Raw genomic sequence first — 21,486 nt, forward strand, 5'->3', positions numbered from 1 at the left:
GTCTCCTACTTTTTACGAAGCCAAAAATGAAGTTCTGCTAGTAGTGGTTGTAAGCAATGGGTTCAGAAAGTATCTGTATCGTCACCTTAGAACTCCCAGTAGACCTCCACATTTTCTTAAAATAACTGAGAATTTATAGGGGAAAACTTGATCACATCATGAAGACCATGAAGAGAATAGGCTAACCTTTTTATTGGGCAAATTGAGGATGACTATTGATTGCAGGGTGATCAGAAGCATGGGGGACACAGCATGTGCTCCAGGACACTCAGCTGCTATTGGTACAGTTCTTCTTGAGCATTTTGAATACTTCAAGCCAGGGAATGACATACACTGAGAAGTAGCACTGGATTTGCTAAAACAAAACAAAACAAAACAAAGGACCAATACATGTATTTTAAAAGGTGAACAAGAGCTGGGCCTGGTAGTACCCTGTAATCCCAGCATCTGGGAATCTGAGGTGAGAGGTTTTCAGTGAGAAATGGGCTGCATAGTTAGACTCTTTCTACAAAACAAACCAAACAAAAAAATAAGATAAAGGCCAAAATGGAAAGTTTAAGGAAGAGAATATTAAACATGGGGCTGGGTAAATAGCGCTGCCTCATTACCTCTCCAATCCTGATATTTATGTCATTTCATTTCACATGACAAAAGGGCTGCTAATACTATTCTGGGAAAGGTCATGTTTGTGGTCAGATATGGAGTAGGAATAGGGGCCACCAACCCATACTCACTGTGGGAATTACTGATTCCATTATCTTACCATTGTCATTCACATAGTATTTATCATGTCTTCTTTCTCTGGGCTTCTGTTGGATCCACATCTCCTTTCTTTTTTCCCTGCCTCCCTTCCTCTTCATTGTTTCCTTCCTTCCTTCCTTCCTTCCTTCCTTCCTTCCTTCCTTCCTTCCTTCCTTCTTTCCTCCCTCCCTCCCTTCCGTCTCTGCCCACCCACTCACAATCTGTCCTTCTAATTCCATTCACATTTGTCCTTCCATCCTTTCTTTTATCTACACTTCCTTTCATTTGCGCAAACCAATAATTTTATGTCATAATATGAAGAGGGAGCCCAGGAAAGGACACATTTGTGTGTTGAGAACCTCCAAGTCATTGTTACAGGTTGACCATGTAGTTTATGAACTGAACAGGGACATGTTATAAGTAAAAGATGAGGCTAATAATGATTACCTTAAAAATGTAGACATTGACCAGGGTGGTGCTGGGCAAGGAGGGACATATGGCCATCCTTGATCAAATTCACTTGGGGAAAGTTAAGAGTAAGTTACAGGGCTGTTAGGACTCCCAGCCTAAAGAATCCTCTGTGTATTGGACACATTATGTCTATGCACACAGAAGTGGTAATGGTGTGGGGCAGCATTAAGGCAGCCTTCTGCTGGATCAAAATGAAGCCTGCTGGGGACTGAGGTGCCTTTGCGGTTGAAGGTCTCTCAGCAGGTCCCTCAGCAGGCCACCCACACGAATTTGTTTTCCTCAGTCTACCCATACACCAGTCAACTTATTTTCAAATGTACATTCCAACTTCTGGCTAAAATACAGTTACTAATTAGCTGCTTTCCTTGACCTGGGCTGTCCTCTTGTAGTTCGGTCACTCGGTTTCTCCCTTTGGACCCCTTTCTCCTCCTTGTGATTCTTCTAGCATCAACAAATGATGACTTAGCCTTTTCCATTTCTAGCTTCCTCTTTGAAAGAGGAGATACTATTCATAAGGTTTTCTTTCAAACAAGCTTGAGTAGATCCCAAACAGGTCTGCCTTCTCTTATGCTAAAACCGCGTGTGTGTGGGGAACCCCACTTTATGTGAATGGGTTTGCCCAGCACCTTGTGAAGTTCCCCTTCTTGGACATTACAGAGGTTCTTCTCTGTCTTCAGGCAGGTGGTCCGCTGCATTTCCACCGTGATGTGAAACTCCATGTGATTCGTCATCTGTGCGTAGTGAGGGGAAGGCGAATGGTGAGTAATCTCCTCTTCTCTCCATTATGGCTTCTATATGGGCAGGGCAGCTTTACATCTTGCACCGTGGCAAGAGCCTGGGATTCTTGCTCTTCTTCCTGTCAGACTCCAGTTCTTTTTTAGTCACCCACTGAGACATCACCAAAACTACCCATTTTTCTCTATGGGACCAACCAGCATTAAATTGTTCCAGACATGATGGTGTCAAGTTTTCTGGGAAAGGCTAGAGACTAAACAGGTTAATCTCTGTAGACCGTGTGTCCTGTGTTGTAACTTTTCAAACTGCCCATGGCAGCATAGCAGCCCCAGATGGACATATCATAGCTAGCTGTGATATCTCTGTTTTAAAAGGCACACAAGTAGGACAGTTGGTCCTGGGTGGGTAATTTTTAGTTATCCGTGAAAGGACAGATCATCCACTCTAGTAAATGTACATTCATTTCTTTTAAAACACCCATTTTCAGTTGGGGATGATAGTATATACCTGTAATTACAGCACTGTGGAGGTTGGCACAGGAAGACTGCAACGTTGAGCCTAACCTAGTCTGGATAGTGAGATCTTATCAAGAAAAAACTCTGGAATTTTACAGGAGCACTGGGTCCCTCTGTGGAGGAGAGACAGGGAAGCCACACACTCACCTGCTTCTCAATCTTCAAGATTCGAAGGATCCTGAAGTTGTACAAGTCTTCACTTTTCTTGTTGTATTCTTCTGTAACATATTCCAATGTTTCCTTCACAGATGACTCCAATGCATTTACTTCTTCAACCCGTATAAATGTTTTCCTCTTTACTTGGTAGCTGAAGGCCACCAGCGCCACCAGAATGGCCAACAGGAACCATGTTGTCTTCCACAATCTGGCCATCATCTTTCAGCTGGATGAGATTGAAAGATCCTCCCACTTCATCTGTTGGGTCAAACTGACCACGGCTGTCTGACTTAAGGGAAGCATGCATTCACACCCACAGCTGTCCTCTCTTCTTCCTCCTATTTGCCTACTCTAGGAACACTTTGCAATGACTGGCAAATTCACTCCTACTCTCAATCTTTTTGCAAAGCTCATGAATCTCTGTCTCTGTCTCTCTGTCTCTCTGTCTCTGTCTCTGTCTCTCTGTCTCTGTCTCTCTGTCTCTCTGTCTCTGTCTCTGTCTCTGTCTCTGTCTCTCTCTCTCAATGCATACTTCTGTGGCCTGTGACTCCCTTACTGGAAGTCAAGCTAGAGGACTCTTTCCACTGAGCTTATGTCATGAGGGGCCACAGAACACTTGAGGGATGAGCAATGGAGGGGACATTAGGGATTGGATCTCGGGAAGTATAACATAGTCAGCAGGACTGTGTGAGGAGAAGCTTATCAGGAGGGACTGGATCTGAGGAAGCCCTCTCCTTGGCCTGGCTCTTGGACATTGTTTGACGAGATACGTTGAAAGAGAAGGGGGCTAGGAGGAGAGAGAGCAGCAAGGATCTGGAAAGCCTCACTTTGGAAAGCTGGTGACGCCTAAGTGTGGCTGACTTCATGTTTTACATGTGAGTAGAAAGTTGAGGGAGGGGGATGCCAAGAGTTTCCTGCCTTACAAGCTAGGTTTCAACAAAAGAGCTCTGCTATAGATTGGCATCAAAGGGCAATGACACAGGCATGTGATGCTGGCAAGATGCAGCCCTCTGTATGGTACAAGCTTATGAGATGTAAAGAGGAAGTCTATAGGCCGGTGGTTCTCAACCTGTGGGTTGCAACCCCTTCGGCAAGCCTTTATCCAAAAATATTTATAGGACAAAATATAACAGTAGCAAAATTGCAGTTTTAAAGTAGAGACAAAATCAACTTTATGGTTGGGGTTACCACAACATGAGGAACTATATTAAAGGGTCACAGCATTAATGAGGTTGAGAACCACTGTAGTAGGGTATTTTTCAGAAGGGTACAAACCAAAACAGGTAGGGAAAGCTCCTAGAAGAGAGGAGTGAGTACACAATACCTATTTAACTTTGCTCACACTGACATGCACATATATGCAAGATGCATCCACACCTATGCCCTAAGTATGCATTCACATTGATATATGTATCTACCTATGAACATATGCACCTCCATTTACATATGCATCTCCAAGTACATCTTCCCATCGATCATTGTGTAGCTATTTCTTCTGAATTGGAACATCCTCTTCTTAGTGGAGGAGATTCATTAAGACTAAGGAAGTAATAAAAACTGTAGAAGTCTCAGGAAATTCTTCAAGTACCTCTCCAAGGATCTATAAGCAATCCTCCCCAGCCTCATTGCCTACAAGTTGTTCAAACAGTTGTAGAAATCTCTTGAGTCAATGCTTATGCTGGAGTAGAATTTTCAAGGATGGAGTTGCCTTTAGCTCACCCATACTTCTATAAGTAACCCACACACATACTCCTGAGGGTAAATCCAATAAAGTGACTGGTTGACAAAGCTAAAATTAGAGTTGAAACCAAGATCTCTTTCTTTGGCCACACATCATTGCTAGCTTATCCAAGGCCCCACTGGGTGAGAGTCTTTCTCATATGGAAGGGTCTGGGGTCTAAGACTTGCACCATTAAATCTCCATACCTATTTTGTGTCATTTGAAGAACAATCTGTTGATACCTTCACTACTAAGAGCACTCACAAAATAGGAGAAAGGAAATAGAAGGTAGGACCTCACCTGTCACTCCTGGTTTCATTATAGTGTTGCAGAAGAGATCTGCCTGGGCTTTGGGTCTGCTTGATTAATTTCCCAGAGGGCTCAATAGCAAGGTTGATGTCATGAAGAGAATGCCTGGTGGAGGAGTTTGCTCACTGCCTGACAGATGTGAGGCAGAGTGAGACAGACAGAAAGGGACTGGGGTCTGTCTCTCCCCTTCAAGGACCTGCCTCCTGTGATTCAACTTCTTCCAGTGGTTTTCCTACTTAAGGGCATTACGACCTCCTAGGAGTGCCACAGGCTAGGACCATATGTGAGCCCTCAGGGGATATTTAAAGCCCAAATAATACACTGTATTTTTCCCACCCATGGGTCTGTATCTGTGGAGGTGATGTCTTCTCTACCTTCATCCCACCTACTGCTTCTGCTCTGTTCCTCACCTCAGCAGCCACGGTTTCCAAGATTGTTCTGTTACCAGACCCACGAGTGAAAGAAGTGGGGACTGAAAATGGCATTTGGTTCTGGTTCTAGGACTCCTGGTTTTTGCAGAAACGGAAAGCTGACATCCTTGGGGGTGTCCTCCTGCTTCTCTTTCTCACTGCCAGGATTCACTCTTCTGTTGTACTCCTGGATGCTGGATGGGTTTCCCATGATGATCTCTCAAGTTACCATAAATAGTTTACAGCAAAGTAAGTTTTCTATCTCAGTTCTTCAACCTCCAATATCCTTGTTAATTCTCCTATGACTCCCCATCTCTCTCTAAGGAGGACCCTGTGAATGCATGATACCTTACCACTGAGGCAATCCACCACCTCCGGACTTCTCTCTACAGGTCCAGTCTCTTTTGCATGTAAGCAGTGTGTTCACAGGTTTAAAAGCTTGGACTGAGGCAGCTTGCGTCAGGATGTTGCTATCTGTCACAGCAGTACAGAGGGTTTCTCCTCTGCTCTGCTGCTTGGGTTCTTTTCTTCCTTCTGAGACTCTTATTTATTTATTTATTCATTCATTTATTTTGGACTGGAATTTATGGTCCCTTTTTGGTGTCTCTCATACTGTAGGATGACTTCAATCCAACTCTTTCTTGGATATCCAGACATCCAAAAAGGAGAGTAATGAGCCAGAGACCATTTCCTTTTACTGCTCCCCTGTTCTTCAACCTCTAGCCATTTCCCTTTGTAAAACATCAGCAAGGAGCGGAAGGTAGCTTTTCCACCTACTGTGAAAAGCTTGAGTTGTTTTCTGGCACCCAGCTTGATTCCTGTCTTCCAAAGTAACAAAGACTCCATTGTAACAGTAGAATACTTATCCTCAAGGTTGAAGGGACTTGCCTAATGTTTGAAGATATGAGCTTGGGGTTGATCTGCTGGCCGTCTGTCACTTGAGGTAGATAAATGTGTAGGAGTTCAGCTAGTGGTATCTAAAAATTCTCACACAGCCTCCAATCCTGGAGTATTTGTAAGTTCTCTGATTTAAAGCAAGAAAGTCAGCAACCATAGCTGGGCATAATAGTGCACATCTTTAATTCTAGTGCTAGGGAGACACAGCAGATGGCTCTCTGTGAGTTTAGGGCTTTGTGCCCATGTCCCATGGCCCCCTCCTTTCCTCCTTCTATGAGAGAAGAACGATAGTCAACAAGGCCCAGCTATGATGATCTTTTCTAAGGGGGCATTAGTGTATCTGATGAAGATGATGGCTGTTCCACTTGGAGGATAATCTTGTACAGCACCCTGTTCAAGCATTACTCTGATTTTAGCTTTGGGTATACTTCCTGGTTTATATACTTTCAACAGTATATGAGAATACTCATCCCACAAACTCTGCTGGTTGCCCCAAATTCCTCATACATATTTATACTAATTGTAGGACAAACATACCAAGTCTTGCCTCACAGCTTTGAAATCAAACACCTTATTAGCCGACTCTCCAAATACCCACACTGACAGGAAGTCTAACTCCTTCTCACAGAACAGTCAGTATTTCCTAGGTGTAATACTGGAGTTTTAGCAGGGTAGCTGTGGGTGGCTGTCCTGACTGTCATGTATTTAGATGTATTCCTTTTACCCGTTGACACCACTTGGGATGCATAAGCTGGCACTATCTTTCTGTGTTGTTCTCTCCCCCCAACCCCCTCACCTCATATCTGCCTGACCCTTAGCAGATTTCTGTTTATCTAAATCTGTCTGTCTATCTAAAGTTGTATATTTAGCACTTATCTATCTGTCTCTCTGTATCTATCTATCCTATCTATCTATCTATCTATCTATCTATCTATCTATCTATCTATCTATCTATCTTCTATATGTCTGTCTAGCTATTTATCATCTGTCTATCATCTATCTATTATCTATCTATCTATCTATCTATCTATCTATCTATCTATCTATCTATCATCTGTCTGTCTATCATCTATCTAGTCTATCTATCTATCTAAATATCTATCTATCTATCTATCTATCTATCTATCTATCTATCTATCTATCGCCTACCTACCTACCTACCTACCTACCTACCTACCTACCTATCATTTACCTATAGCTGTCTATCTAGCAGATGACTGTTTACTTCTATCAGCCTCAGTTGTTGAACCATTATTATATATATTTTTAGGATTTTCTTTCAGTATGTATTATTTTATGCCTTCCAAGATTACAACGATGTTCAAAGGCTTTACCACCTTGATTACATTTGTAGGGTTTTTCTCCAGTATGAGTTCTTTCAAGAGTTTGAAGCTGAGAATCGTATGTAAAGGCTTTATCATGTGGCTTACATTCATAGGGTTTCTCTCCAGTATGTGTGCTCTTATGTCTTCGGAGATGACTATGTTGTGCAAAGGCTTTACCACACTGAGTATTTTCAGAGGGCTTCTCTCCGTATGCCATCCTTCATGTCTTCCATGTCTTCTGAAACTTTGACAATGTTCTTCAATAGCATGGTCATCCCAATTGTAACCTATAGCAGTGAGGTTCCTGTAGGTCTCCTGCATCACATCTTTGTAGAGACTCTTCTGTGAAGGATCCAGCAAAGCCCATTCTTCTCGAGTGAAGTTCACATGCACATCATCATAGGTCAGTGCATCCATGTCGCAACTTTGGAGCTTGCCTGAGCATGCCTCAGAGAATCCAACGGCAGGACAGAGAGCACAGCAGCCAGGACCATTTAAGATTCGAACCATTATTTTTTAAAACCCACTAACTTGAAACTCAACCTTGATCCAACACAATATTCCCTGAGTGTGTGACTCACTTTTGTGCTTAAGTTCTGTCCCACTCTCAGAGAGTGCTGCTCTGGCCTATTTTCTGCCCCTTTCCTCAGTCTGACTCTAGGGTCCTGAGTACAAGGCTCAAACATCTACGATTAAATTTGTGTCCTACTGAGAGTTATGTTTACTATACTTTTTATTCATTCCTTTTGATTCCTTTCAGAAGACATTAAAAGTTTTCATATATATTTTGCTTGTTGGTCAGCCAGGTGACCTTGCTGATCTGGGCTGGGTTCTTTTATGCATTGAGGCCTGAGCTAAGTAAGGCTCACGTGAAGGTTAACCTCCATTTTCAAGTTCATCGCAAGTAGAATTACTGTGGAAATGTGAATCTCTCCAAAAAGATTTAATTGAGAGAAGAAAAGTCATCCTGAGTGTGGTTACAATTGCACCGGGAACCTTAACTGGATAATAAGGAGAAAGCCATCTCTCTCTACTTTCTGACTGCAGACACAGTACAACCAGTTACCTCCGGATCCTGCCACCATGCCTTCTCTGCCATGTTGGACTGTTCCTCAGGGTATGAGCCCTAATAAACCTTTCCTACTTTAGGTTATGTTTGCAATGTATTTTGTCACAGTAACAAGAAAAGTAAGTGATATAGTATATGTAAGATGAGTAAGTGATGGCACCATGTCCTCAGTTTTCAGATTCTGTGACTATGCTTATGTTAGGGCTTTACTGCTGTGAACAGACACCATGACCAAAGCAACTCTTATAAGGACAACAATTAATTGGGGATGGCTTATAGGTCCAGAGGTTCAGTCCATTATCATCAAGGCCAGGGCATGACAGCATCCAGGCAAGAATGGTACAGGGGAGCTGAGAGTTCTACATCTTCATTTGAAGGCTGCTAGGAAGAGGGTCCCATTGCCTACCCTCATAGTGACACACTTCCTCCAACAAGGCCACATCTATTCCAACAAAGCCACACCCACTCCAGCAAGGCTATACCTCCTAATAGTGCCACTCTCTGGGCAGAGCATATTCAAACCACCACACATGGCAAGAGCATCTTTGCTTGTATAAGAATTTGATAGAGAGAGAAAAAGTGAGAGATCATTTTGGGGGTAATCTGGGTAGATCCAATATAGTCATAAAGGTCCCTGTAAGAATGGGTAGAGGATGTAAACAGCCAGAGAACCACAAGAAGATCATGGGAGCAGCTTTGAAGAGTATTCTGCTTCTGGAGGAAAGGGCCAAGAGACAAGAAGTCCAGGTGGCCCTAGAAGCTGAAAAGAGAAGGGAGTAGCCTGTCACCCTAGAGCCTTAAGGAAGAAAACAGCCTTGCTGGCATTTCATTTTAGTCCAGTAAAAACTATGTTAGACTCTTCCCTTTATGTAATAAATCTGATCTTTTTTAAGCCACTATCCTTGGAACACATGGCCTAAACATCATCAGAAAACATCTTCACTCATTTTGATGGTTCACGAAATATTTAATTTTAACTTAAAATAGTATTTATGAGGAATGAGTCCTGCTGTACTGTGGCAGTATAGGGGTCACAAAATTAATGATAAGACTTTATTCATTTTTCTAGAACATTTTCCTAATGTCTGTGTTAAAGTTTCTGTTTGTTTCCAACATCTGTATTAGAAAGTTTCTAATTATTTTTTTCTCTTATGGGAGTTGAAATTTTCCTGCTTTTTCAAATATAGAATAAATTTGAATTGCAGTTCAGGCATTTTGAAAATTGTCTGAGGGAACAATGATAGCTTTTTTTTTTGATAGGCAGTTGATCACAGCTGCATTTAGCCTGCAGATTTTGAACACTCAGTGTTGGTCATGGCATTTGCAGTGCTGTTTGGATCTGTGCCTAGTGGCTTAGGGGGTCAGTCTGACTGGTGTAGTTTATCCTTTTATTCATTTTGAAGGCCTTGTCATGCAGTTTAAGGTTAGATTCACACTATAGCTCAGGGAACATCCTAAGAGCTCTTTTCTTAGCTCCTCCTATTACCACAGCTCTAAGCTTGGAATTCTAGCAGAGCCCAGCACATCACACTCAGCCAATAGCCCCAAAGAAAGCAGACCAGAGTGGTGGCAAAAGGACAGGAAAGGATTTTAAATAAAATGGTTATATTAGAAAGATGGCAATTTCAGCTCATCTTTAGAGTACTGACATGAACTTAAACAAAGGAAAAAACTTGGTTTGTGGGAACAAGAAATGAAGTATATTTCATTAGGCAGTCATAATCAAGGTGAGGTCTTCATAGAGCTTATCTCAGTCTGGCTTTATGAGGTGCACCAGAGAAGTGCTATTGCTTGAGGGGACAATATGATGCTCTGGAGATGATTGCTCCTCCTTGGGGAGGGGACAACTTCATGTCAGGTGAGCTGTCTGTGAGGCTTGTCAGATCTTGGAAGCCAGTGACTAGAGAATTTCAGGCTCCTTTCCGGAACTAGAACAGGACTGTGAAAAAGCTGATGTAAGATGACTCAGTCACTCTCTGGACCTTCATCCTTGAAGAGGGATGAGACATGTTAGCTCTCCCTGACTTTTAGACAAACACACCTTCAGCGATTAACACGTGCCATAAGGCAACCCCAGTGACACCATTGTTTGTTTGATACTTTCTCTGATCACAGGACAAGTTTTCCCACAGTTGGGATAGGCCAAAAATTTCTCTTTCTAAATTGGTGTGTTATGTTTCTTTAATTAAAAAGTTTTTTTTGAGAATTTCATACATGAGTACTTGTTTATATCATTTGTACCATCCATTCCTCCTCCAAGTCTTCCCACACTCCCCCACATCCTCTAAAATCACACACACACACACACACACACACACACACACACACACACACACACACAAGTATATGTAAATATAGCTAGGGTGCATGTGACAAACAGGAGCCAGGGACTTATTTATCTTCCTAGGCTTTATGACAGGTTCCTCATATCTTTTTGAGGCCCCCAGTGTAGGTAGAATCCTAGATACCCACACACTCACCCGCTCATCAACACACTGAAAATGACGTCTTTGCCTGCCCTCTTGTGCTTCCTGGCATCTCCAGCACCCGCTCTTGATGGACTACAAGACTTTCACCTGCCTGAGTAAGGACAGCCTGGAGCTGTGCTGGTGTTTCCTTCTGTTGGCCTTGGGAGACTTAAGCTGAGTAACACAGTTGCCACATCTCTCTGTGTCTCGGCATCTCTTCTACAAAGTAGTGACCTTGGACGTAGGAGACTCCTAGCCACAATAACATATGATCCTTCTTCTGAAAAAGCAAAATACTTTCCTGTTGCTGAAACCACAGAGTGGGCCCACAGCACTGCAACAGGGACACACTCGTCCCTGCATTCGTCACTCAGACAGCTCACGTGTCCCTTCTCTCATCCATCTCTACATGTCAAATGTTCTGCTGAAGTATTTTTAAAGGTTTTATTTTAAAAGAATCCCACACTGTGATAGGGTTTCTGTGTAAAGAGCTTTTCCCTCTGAAACCTCAGAGAAAAACTTGACTATGTAACTGCCTCATCGCTCTCAAACTTATTACCGATTCCTACAAATGGGTGTGATCTTCCTAACCCAGGGCAACCACTGCATTCAGGGCATCACACCTCTAGCTATCCTCAGATGTTGCCAGGAATCCAGGAGCAGGACATAGCCTTACCTCAGTCAATAGTGGAGTCCTGAAGTGTGTTCTGAGTCTTCTAGGAATGGGCACCTGGAAGGGAACTTACTCCAAGTGCTCTTTCTAAACGACAAGAGTCACCCGCTATACTGACCTTCTCTCATCAGAACTAGCTTCCTATTCGTTCCTTGATCTTCACGAACTTGATGCCATTGAAAAGTATTCTAATATATTAGAATTCTCCTGTTTTCCCCAATTTGCGTATGGGGGTGGCATCTGTGTATAGGAACTATACTACCACAGAGGTCAGTCTGGGCCTCTCTGTTCCGTTGTACATAGTGGTCTAAGTGAACATGCATTTTTTGATAAAAGTTACATTTTGTTTGATGGGACATGCCACCATCCTAGTTCCTCCTGACTTCTTAAGTAGAAACACTCAGACATTTTGAGACTCAGAGCCTAGGACTATCTCTAAATAAAATGTGTCCATCCAAAGGTTTGCTATTCATAAACTAATTCAAAGGTCACAGAGGGACAGGAAAGAAAAGGAGAGCCCCCTCCTGCCTCAGAATTCATCCTTCTTCAGGTACTGGAAGCCAAGAGCAGCCTCCCTTTGGGCCTTTGTTTTTCTAATAGACACTTGCTGTTAGAGTTCCCAAGACACACAAAAGTATTTTGCCAACTGCTAATAAGAGGATTCTTGCTGTTTTCCAGTAAATTGATCATGAGTCTGATGAGGATACACTACTAATCACTTAAAGATGAATGACTGGGGGCAGGGGAGGGCTTTATCCTATGTCTGAGATACACTAACCATTAATGGATGAATGACCGGGGGCTTCATCCTGAGTCTCAGGATATATAAAGTTCTTATGAATGAATGACTGGAGTGGAAGTGTGGAGATATTTTCCATGTGTACGTACTATTCAGATTGTTCAAAGGATGAAATATTCTAGTGTCAGACGGTAACTCTATTATGTTGTGTTGTGTCTCAGTGAATTCAGGAGTGACTGATCTCAAATGGGGCATAAGAATTGGACACCAGGTCAGAGATTGTCTGACATGTTGAACATACAGTCCAGTGAGCAGAGACTTCCCATGTGCAAATTTAACACTATGCCTACAAAACGAACTGTTCTAAAGCACAGAGAATACTGTCCACATTCAAGAATAAAAACAAAAAGAAATCTCAATGGATTTCAAAGACAGGGATGATGCAATAGATATTCTATGACTATGGTCTACTTGAGTTAGAAGTTGGTAAGTGAAAGATGCTATGAAATCAGCTGTGATTCTAACAAGGAATTCAGTAATTAGAGCCAAAAGGTCAGAAGAGATGTCAGAGAAGACGAGAGCATGTCAGAATGGAGGGCAACTGAGAATTAACATAGGAAGCCAGGAGAATGGAGCCAGACATAACGCTGGCCAAAGAGGGTCAGGACAATGAGGAAGGTGGCATCGCATGCACACCCCTCCCCCAACTGTTGGCCTTGAACTTGGCAGGTGGTGTGTGCTGCAGGCAACCGCTGATTCCATTTCCCAGGAATGAGTTCACCCGATTTCTCAGGAGTTCCCCTGACTCTGGGGACTCTTTCTAGCATCGTGTAAGGACAAAAGGAACAAACACAGTGTCTCTAGGCTGCAACGTAAGTGGCACTTGCCTTGGCAAAGCTGGGGGGACAGCCCCAGAGATGTGCATGCAGAGGATATTTTTATGGATGTTTGTTACGCCAGGGTTTGTGTCACCACAGGTTGGGGGACGTCTCCTGTCTCCTTCTATTTGGGGGTAGTGAAAAAGGATAAGGCAGGGGAGTGGAGATAAAGGCTCAAAAGAACAAAGGACGCAGTCAGGAGCACAGGGCTGTGGTGGGCAGGGCCATGTACAGCCTTGAGTCCAAACTTTTTTTTTTTTTTTTTTTTTTTACTGTGACAGTACCATCCCTTTACCCTTGTGACCCCAGTCCCTAGGCTGATGCTAAAGACAGTCATGTTGTGGAAGATGCCCATGCTTGTAGGACTGATTGTGTTAGGCACCCATATGTGGACCATTGACAAAGAAGTTTTAGATGTTACTAAGGATCTAGATTATTTTGTGGCATCAGTGGAGTTTGCTGTGGCTCAGTTCAATGACAACAACTCAGAAGAGAATACATACAGGTTGCTAGAAGTTGGGAGAGCCCAGAAAAAGGTGAGTCCAGATGCAGAGCATTATCTCTTCATGAAGAGCTGTAGGCTGGGGGATGGGGGGTGGATGGGCATCAGCAGGGACTCATGAGGAGAGTACAGGGCCTGCAGAATACTTTGTAGTCGCAGACCTGGAGACACTCCCTGACCAAAGACACATTTGCCTCTTCCCTGTGTGATTCTGTCTTGGGCTCTTGTTAGACTTGGGCCCTGGGCCCTAAGAACCCTTAGTATCAAACACTTTACCACCTCTAGCTACCTCACAGCTATGGAGATGCAGGTCTTGCTCATAATGTAGGACTGGACATGGAGGTGTGAAACAGATGTGATGGAGTGAGTATATTCTTAGTATGTGCCAAGCATAAATGTGCCGGGATCCAGCCTCGACACAGGATCGGAATTGTGAACTGGAAGCAGGGATATCTGGAAGGCACATAATAAATATACACAGACTACTCTTTGGGTACAAACTGACAGGCAATTTCAAGGCTTAAAGTCTCTCTCTCTCTCGCAGTTTGAGGCTGCATACACTCTGCATTCTCTTGTTCACTCTGCTTTTTTATTGGGGTTTTCTTTTCTCCAACTCCCACACTCATTCACACCTCTGTTCATTACCTTTTCACTCTCACACCCTCTTCATACACACCTCACACATATCGCACACACACCACATGCACTCTCCTTTCACTCATACACACAGTCTTCACACACACCTCACATTCTCTCTTCACTCACTCTTCACATGCTCTTCTCATGCTCTCTCACTCGCTCTCACATTTGTTCTCAGACTTGCTCTCTCATTCGCTTCCCCATACGCTCTCTCTTCACTCTTCACATGTTCCCTCTCATTCACTCTTCACATACTCTTCTCATGCTCTCTAGCCTTTCTCTTGCCCCAGTCTTTTATTGATAACTCAAAAGTAGGTAGAAAAAAGACATTGTATAATCATTGCCAAATCAAATTCGAAGGAATAACCACATCCTACAAAGAACTAAGAATTATAATTGTTCCCAAAATTTAAAGCTTCCCCTATTCCCAGGCCTATGGCCAAAATAATAATAATAATTGTAAACTTATCATTATTTAAACTTTAACTTCTAACTTATTATATTTCAGAGCTCAAAGCTCCGAGGTCAACTACTTGCATTTTCCTGTGAAGCTCTAATGATAAGTGACACAGGCAAAACTGCCAGGTAGTGACCAGAAAGAATCAAGTTAACCCTTAACTCAGTGGTTCCGCTAGCTTTCTGTTCCTTGCACACAATGACTCTCGTAAGAGTCCCAGTATTTTGACTTAGTTTTACTAGTTTATAATTTTATATATTCTATATTTCTAACTTATTTCCTAACTTCAATAACTTTTTCCTTTCTTAGGGTCCCAATGTTGGCTCTAATTCATTTTCTAATAATTTCTTTAAAGTTTCTTCACAAGTCAAGCATTGATCTGGAACTACTATTGTGCAGTTATTACATTGTTTCCAAGATAAGAACACGCAGCATGCACCTGGGCCATTAGGGCTGTGCCATGCTGTGCCCCTATGCTTCAATTTCCAATTGTTTAAGAATCATAACATCAAGGAACATCTAGTTTCACAGAATTCACCAGAGCAAAAGGAGAAAGAAGTAGGAAAGTCAGATATAATAGAATAATTATGCACACCAAGGCCAACTGAAAGGCAGTCACGCACAAATGAAATCTATACAGCCGTTGTCCAGGGCTAAGGTTAGGAGAAATGGGAACAACCAATTTTTACAAAGAGCTGCTGTGGGCTACTGAGATGTCTTCATCCCAGCCTACTGCAGGCAGCCTCTTATTTCAGATGGACCCCTGGAGGGATGTGTCTCCTGCTTCCCAGGGTTCCAGGTGCCATCCTACTTTACAAGGAGCAGGCTTCTGCGATGTCTCCATCCCTGCCTACTGCTGTCAGTCCCTGTCATCATATGTTGTTCCCAGTATAAATATAGACAAAGACTTCTAGTGTGTTTTGTTAAGGTATGTTATATATTTGACGTGTGTTGTGCAAAGATAGGTGTACTATTACCTGTATAGATTCCTACATGCCCAGTTTAGTCAGCTTTTTTGGCAATCTCCCCATCAGTCCACCATGATGAGTATTCTTCTATGGTAGGATTTCCTGCTTAGATACCCTCTGAGTTTTCATGTGTATTTGTTTAAGGATATGACAATCATTCTCAATAACTCAATAAGGCATCTTGAGCAGATTTTAAACCTGGATGGTGAGACCATGCATTCACCACAGTGTGTCTGTAAGAGGGGCACTTGCATGCAGTCATTGCTCATGTGAAAGACAAGAGATTCCTCATACTCCAGCAAAGGTGGAGTCCTGCCTGCTTCTTGTTCTATATCAAAGGAGTGGCTTAGTGAGAGTTGTCACATCATCCTGTGTGGCTACAGTGTGTGCAGGTTCCTTTTTGTGTATTGGATTTGATTGTGATCCTGTGAATACGCCATATCCTACATGTCCATGCCCCTATAGAGGGCCAGAGTTCAGCAGGAAGTGTGAAGGAAGACTGCTGAAGGTCCGTGCCTTGTGGCTCTCAAAGGCACATTTCTGTTAGCAAACATTGATAGCCCAGTCATATAGAAGACTATTTATAAGCAAATGCATTTTCCAAGCATTTGCCCATTTTCTACTTGATCTTCTTCCTGTGTTTTTGTTTTTATAAAAAAACAATTATTTATCAACTTTTTGCATAATTGCTTTTTTACAGACATGGACGATGATTTTTTTAATGGATTTGGAGATGGGCCGCACGATTTGTAAGAAACATGATGAAAATATCCATAATTGCCCATTGCTACAAGGCTCGGGAGAAAAGAAGGTTAGAGAATCAAACTACTTCCATTTATGACTAATCTTTTGGGAATAAAAAGATAATCAGGCAAAGCCTGGGACAGGGGTTAGGGAGGGTATGAGAAAATCCAGGTAGAGTGAGGAGACATCTCAGGGCTCCCTCACTGGAAACAGAAAGGACCGTCGTTCCCCCACATTCATTAATTTACGGCTAAGATCAAAAACTCAGATGACAGCAAATGCTGGCGAGGATGTGGAGAAAGAGGAGCACTCCTCCATTGTTGGTGGGATTGCAGACTGATACAACCATTCTGGAAATCGGTCTGGAGGTTCCTCAGAAAATTGGACATTGAACTACCTGAGGACCCAACTATACTTCTCTTGGGCATATACCCAAAAGATGCCCCAACATATAACAAAGACAGATGCTCCACTACGTTCATAGCAGCCTTATTTATAATAGCCAGAAGCTGGAAAGAACCCAGATGCCCTTCAACAGAGGAATGGATACAGAAAATGTGGTACATCTACACAATGAAATATTACTCAGCTATCAAAAACAATGACTTTAAGAAATTCATAAGCAAATGGAGGGAACTGGAAAATATCATCCTGAGTGAGGTAACCCAATCACAGAAAAACACACATGGTATTCACTCATTGATAAGTGGCTATTAGCCCAAATGCTTGAATTACCCTAGATGCACAGAACACATGAAACTCAGGAAGGATGACCGAAATGCGAATGCTTCACTCCTTTAAAAGGGGAACAAGAATACCCTTGGGAGGGAATAGGGAGGGAAAGTTTAGAACAGAGGCAGAAGGAACACCCATTCAGAGCCTGCCCTACATGTGGCCCATACATATACAGCCACCAAACTAGATAAGATGGATGAAGCAAAGTAGTGCAGGCTGACAGGAACCGGATGTAGATCTCTCCTGAGAGACACAGCCAGAATACAGCAAATACGTAGGCGAATGCCAGCAGCAAACCACTGAACTGAGAACAGGAACCCCATAGAAGGAATCTTAGAAAGGACTGAAAGAGCTTGAAGGGGCTTGAGACCCCATATGAACAACAATGCCAACCAACCAGAGCTTCCAGGATTAAGCCACTACCCAAAGACTATACATGGACTGACCCTGGGCTCCAACCTCATGGGTAGCAATGAATAGCCTAGTAAGAGCACCAGTGGAAGGGGAAGCCCTTGGTTCTGCCAAGACTGAGCCCCCAGTGAATGTGATTGTTGGGGGAAGGGTGGTAATGGGGGGAGGATGGGGAGGGGAAAACCCCTACAGAAGGGGATGGGGAGGGGTTAGGGGGATGTTGACCCGGAAACCGGGAAGGGGAATAACAATTGAAATGTAAATAAGAAATACTAAAGTTAATAAAGATGGAAAAAATATTTGTATTAATTCTTTGAGAATTTTATACAATTCTTTTTCTCCTGTAACTCCATATCTATGTTCACTGCCCAACTTCATGTCCTAATTTTTTATTAATCTATTGAGTCTAGTTTGTGCTACCTATCTATTCCTGGGTATGGGTGATTAATTGGATGCACTTGACCTACCAGGAACTACATAGAAGGCAGCACTTTTCTTTCTTTTTTAAAAATTTTAATTGTTTTATTAAGTAATTTATTTATTTACATCCCAAACACTGTTCCCCCTCCAGGCCCCTCCCTCACAGAGTACCTCCCTCCACCTCCCTCCTCTTCTCCTCTGTGAGGATAGACCTCTCTTGGGTATCTACCCCCTCAGGCACATCAAGCCTCAGCCTGATTAGGCACATCCTCTCCCGCTGAGGACAGAAGATAGCCATGAAGGCCGAACTGCCTGACTGCTATATATATGCAGGGGCCTCATTTCCGCCTGTGTTTATCCTTCCGTTGGTGGTTCAGACTATTCAGAGTTTCTAGTGGTTGAGGTTTGTTGATTCTTTTGGTCTTTCTGTGGGGTTTCCATCTACTTCTTACCTCTTTGTTTTGAGTTGGGCTGGTTATTAGTTGGCCTTTCATTCGGTCTCTGCTCCATCCCTGCATTTATTTTTAGACAGGATAAGTTTGGGGTCAAAAGTTTTATGAGTGTGTTCGTGTCCCTATCTGTCTTCTGGGGGTCCTTCCTGGTTACAAAAGGTAGCCTCTTCAGGTTTCATGTCCTCACTGATAAGGTTAAGGTCACCTGCATTGACTCCTGGGAGTCTGTACTATCTCAGGTCTCTGAGACTTCCTAGAGACTCCCCTCCAGCACCCCAGGGAGCTACAGATTTCTGTTCATTCTCCTGGCCCTTTGTGCCTCTCTCCTATCTCTCTGCTCCTTATCCTGTTTCCCCATTGCCCTCCCCCTCTGCTCTCGCTCACCCATTTCTTTCCCTCTGCTTCCTATGATTATTTTGTTTCTCTTCCAAGTGAAATTCAAACATCCTTGTTTGGTTCTTCCTTCTTGTTTAATGTCTTAGGTCTGTGGGGGTGTACCATGGGTATTGTCTTTACGGCTACTATGCGTTTATCACTGAGTACACACCATGCATGGCCTTTCAGGTCTGGGTTACCTCACTCAAGATGATATTTTCTAGTTTCTCCCATTTATCTGCAAAATTCATGATGTCCTTGTTTTTACTAGATGAATAGTATTCCATTGTGTAAATGTACCATGTTTTCTGTATCCATTCTTCGGTAGAGGGGCATTTGTGTTGTTTCCAGTTTCTGGCTATTGGGAATAGAGCTGCTATGAACATAGTGGTATATGTGTCAGAAGGGGTCATCTTAAGCAAGCCTAAGGTACCCCTCTACTGCAGATGCCCATATGGCTTCCGTCTATGATAAACCGTGCCTGTAGCCCTCATTTGGCTACAGGCCAATTAGAGACCATCAGGATTTGGGAAGATGAAATTCTTTATGTGGTCATCAGTCCTCTTTTGCTCATGTTTTGGGATTAGGAATTATGTAATTTATTCACTTACTCTGACTTTACTGATAGATTCTGGGTTGTTTTCAGTGACATTTTTGTCCTGTCTGATACGTAATCCATGGCATCTGGGACCTTGAGGATGGCTTTCCATCGAGGGACTCTGTCAGGGTTTGTTAAACTAATGGCCTTGGAACAGATTCATTTGGGCTAGTTTGTACTACTGTTCTGTTGGGGAGTGCCTGATGCCTTCTTTCAAGTGCTCCCTTCATTCCTCAGGATCCTTTGGATGGGAAGTCCATCCATCATCATAGGTTGTAGGGTGGGGAGCTGTAAGGACAGGATGCCTCAGGGTGCTTTTTCAGTAGCCCTTTCTCTCAGGTGGAGGGATTTTGTGACTTATGTCCATTGTCCTAGTGGGGGTTTGAGCTTTATGCTCCTTGCTTCTATAAAATAGATGTTTCACCTTTATTTTTGAACAAAAAGCTTTTCTTCGTCTTGCATGCTACACTATTTCAATCATTAAAATGTTCTAACCTACGTATTATGGTTTTTTTTCAGGTGCACTGTGTTTTCCAAGTAGATGCACGACCTTGGTTTTCCCACTTCACAGTCCTGACTAGCACCTGTGTGCCGACATAAGCAGAGGGGAGGGGCTTTGGCTACGTATTGTTTTCTCCCTTCCTCTGGTGTATGACCATCTGTAGCCCAAGGTCTGTGTAGTGCTAATGCAATTAAAAGCATCTCACAGCATCTTCTGGATTCCTGAACAGTGCTTGGGGTCTTCTATGTTGTTTATTTGCTAAGGATACCATGTTCACTGATAAGCATCTTTTTTATTGCCCTGACTGCAAGTATAGATTTAGGAGTAAATCAGACTCCTTAGTTCATGTGAAGCAGCTCATGTATGGGCTGGACTGGTTGATTTGTGTTCTTTTTCATTCATTTATGTATTCACTTATTCTTTAATTTCTCTATGCCCCCTCGCCTATGCATTCATAAGGAATGCAGAAGCCAGGCATGGTGGTGCCCACCTATTGTCTAGCACTATACAGGAGGTTGAAGAAGCCCACAAACTGGAGACCAGCTTAGGCAGCATGGTGATGTGAAAACTCACAAAGAAAATGAAAGAGAAGCACATGAAAGAATACAGAACACTTTCCCCCAAGAATAGTCATTTGTCTCTTCATGCTTCTATGCCAGGACCTAGGCTCATAGTAGTGTTCATTCAGCAGTGGGACCAGGCTCAGACTCAGGGGTGGAGGGAAGGAGTAAATGATAGGCTAGAAGACCTTGCCCTCCTAAATAGCACAGGCTGCCTGATAGGGCTAGAAGTAAATGCATGGCTCTAATGGGAGAGTTTCAGGTATCTTTCTCAGTAACTGACAGATCCACAGAGTTAAAATCACCAAAGACACACAAAATGTGAGAACTTATTAAACAAATTTGATTTCATGCATATATATATATATATATATATATATATATTCACCTAAGTTCAGTATATACCCTGTTTTGAACCTGTGGATAACCACATTTTGCTCCGTAATCTACATCTTAATGAACTTCAGGGAATGAGTGTCATGTAGGTTGTGTTCTCTGACCACAGTGAAATGCATCTAGAAATTAAGGAGGGAAATACTGGAACATTTAGCTTTTTATCTCTAAGTGCTAGTAGAGTGAACCCAATGTAGAATAGGATGTTTTAAAAACACATACTTAAAACATTCTTAGTTCTTTTTTAAAAGGTTTTTTTTTGTTTTTAATTATTAAAGCTACGTATGTGTTTCTGTCTGTATGCTTACGTCCATGTGTTCATGCATGTGTAAGCTGTGTGTGCGTGTTGGGGGCTGTGGGTTGGTTTGAATGTGAGTATGTACATATGAGTACATGTGCCTGCAGAGCTAACTGGCATAGGTGCTGGGAACCAAACTCAGTCCTCTGGAAGGGCAGTACACACTCTCAATCACCAAGCCATCCATCTTTCTGGGCCCCATTCTTATTTATTTAATGAAAAGAAAACATTGAATATATGGTGTGTATGTGTGTGTGTGTTCATGTGTGTAAACACTGGTTTGTGTGTGCCATGGCACATGTATGGAGGTCCAAGGACAACCTTGC

General features: G+C 42.7%; 2 protein-coding genes across 2 annotated transcripts; one reads left to right on the plus strand and one right to left on the minus strand.

Annotated features, from left to right (window-relative positions):
* Window positions 1–256: 256 nt before the first annotated feature.
* On the minus strand, window positions 257–2,850 carry Cst11 (cystatin 11). The gene is given in 3 exon segments (NM_139085.1): window positions 257–355; window positions 1,839–1,943; window positions 2,610–2,850. Coding segments are annotated over 3 exon segments (420 nt in total). The 5' UTR covers window positions 2,838–2,850; the 3' UTR covers window positions 257–268.
* Window positions 2,851–13,399: 10,549 nt separating this feature from the next.
* On the plus strand, window positions 13,400–20,118 carry Cstdc1 (cystatin domain containing 1). The gene is made up of 3 exons (NM_147137.3): window positions 13,400–13,642; window positions 16,373–16,483; window positions 19,927–20,118. The coding sequence occupies exons 1-3, from the start codon at window positions 13,427–13,429 to the stop codon at window positions 20,005–20,007; spliced, it is 408 nt and encodes a 135-aa protein (NP_671478.2). The 5' UTR covers window positions 13,400–13,426; the 3' UTR covers window positions 20,008–20,118.
* Window positions 20,119–21,486: the final 1,368 nt, after the last annotated feature.

Source organism: Rattus norvegicus, chromosome 3, assembly GCF_021556685.1.
Source record: "Rattus norvegicus strain SHRSP/BbbUtx chromosome 3, alternate assembly SHRSP_T2T, whole genome shotgun sequence".
In the NCBI taxonomy this organism is placed as follows: Eukaryota; Metazoa; Chordata; class Mammalia; order Rodentia; family Muridae; genus Rattus; species Rattus norvegicus.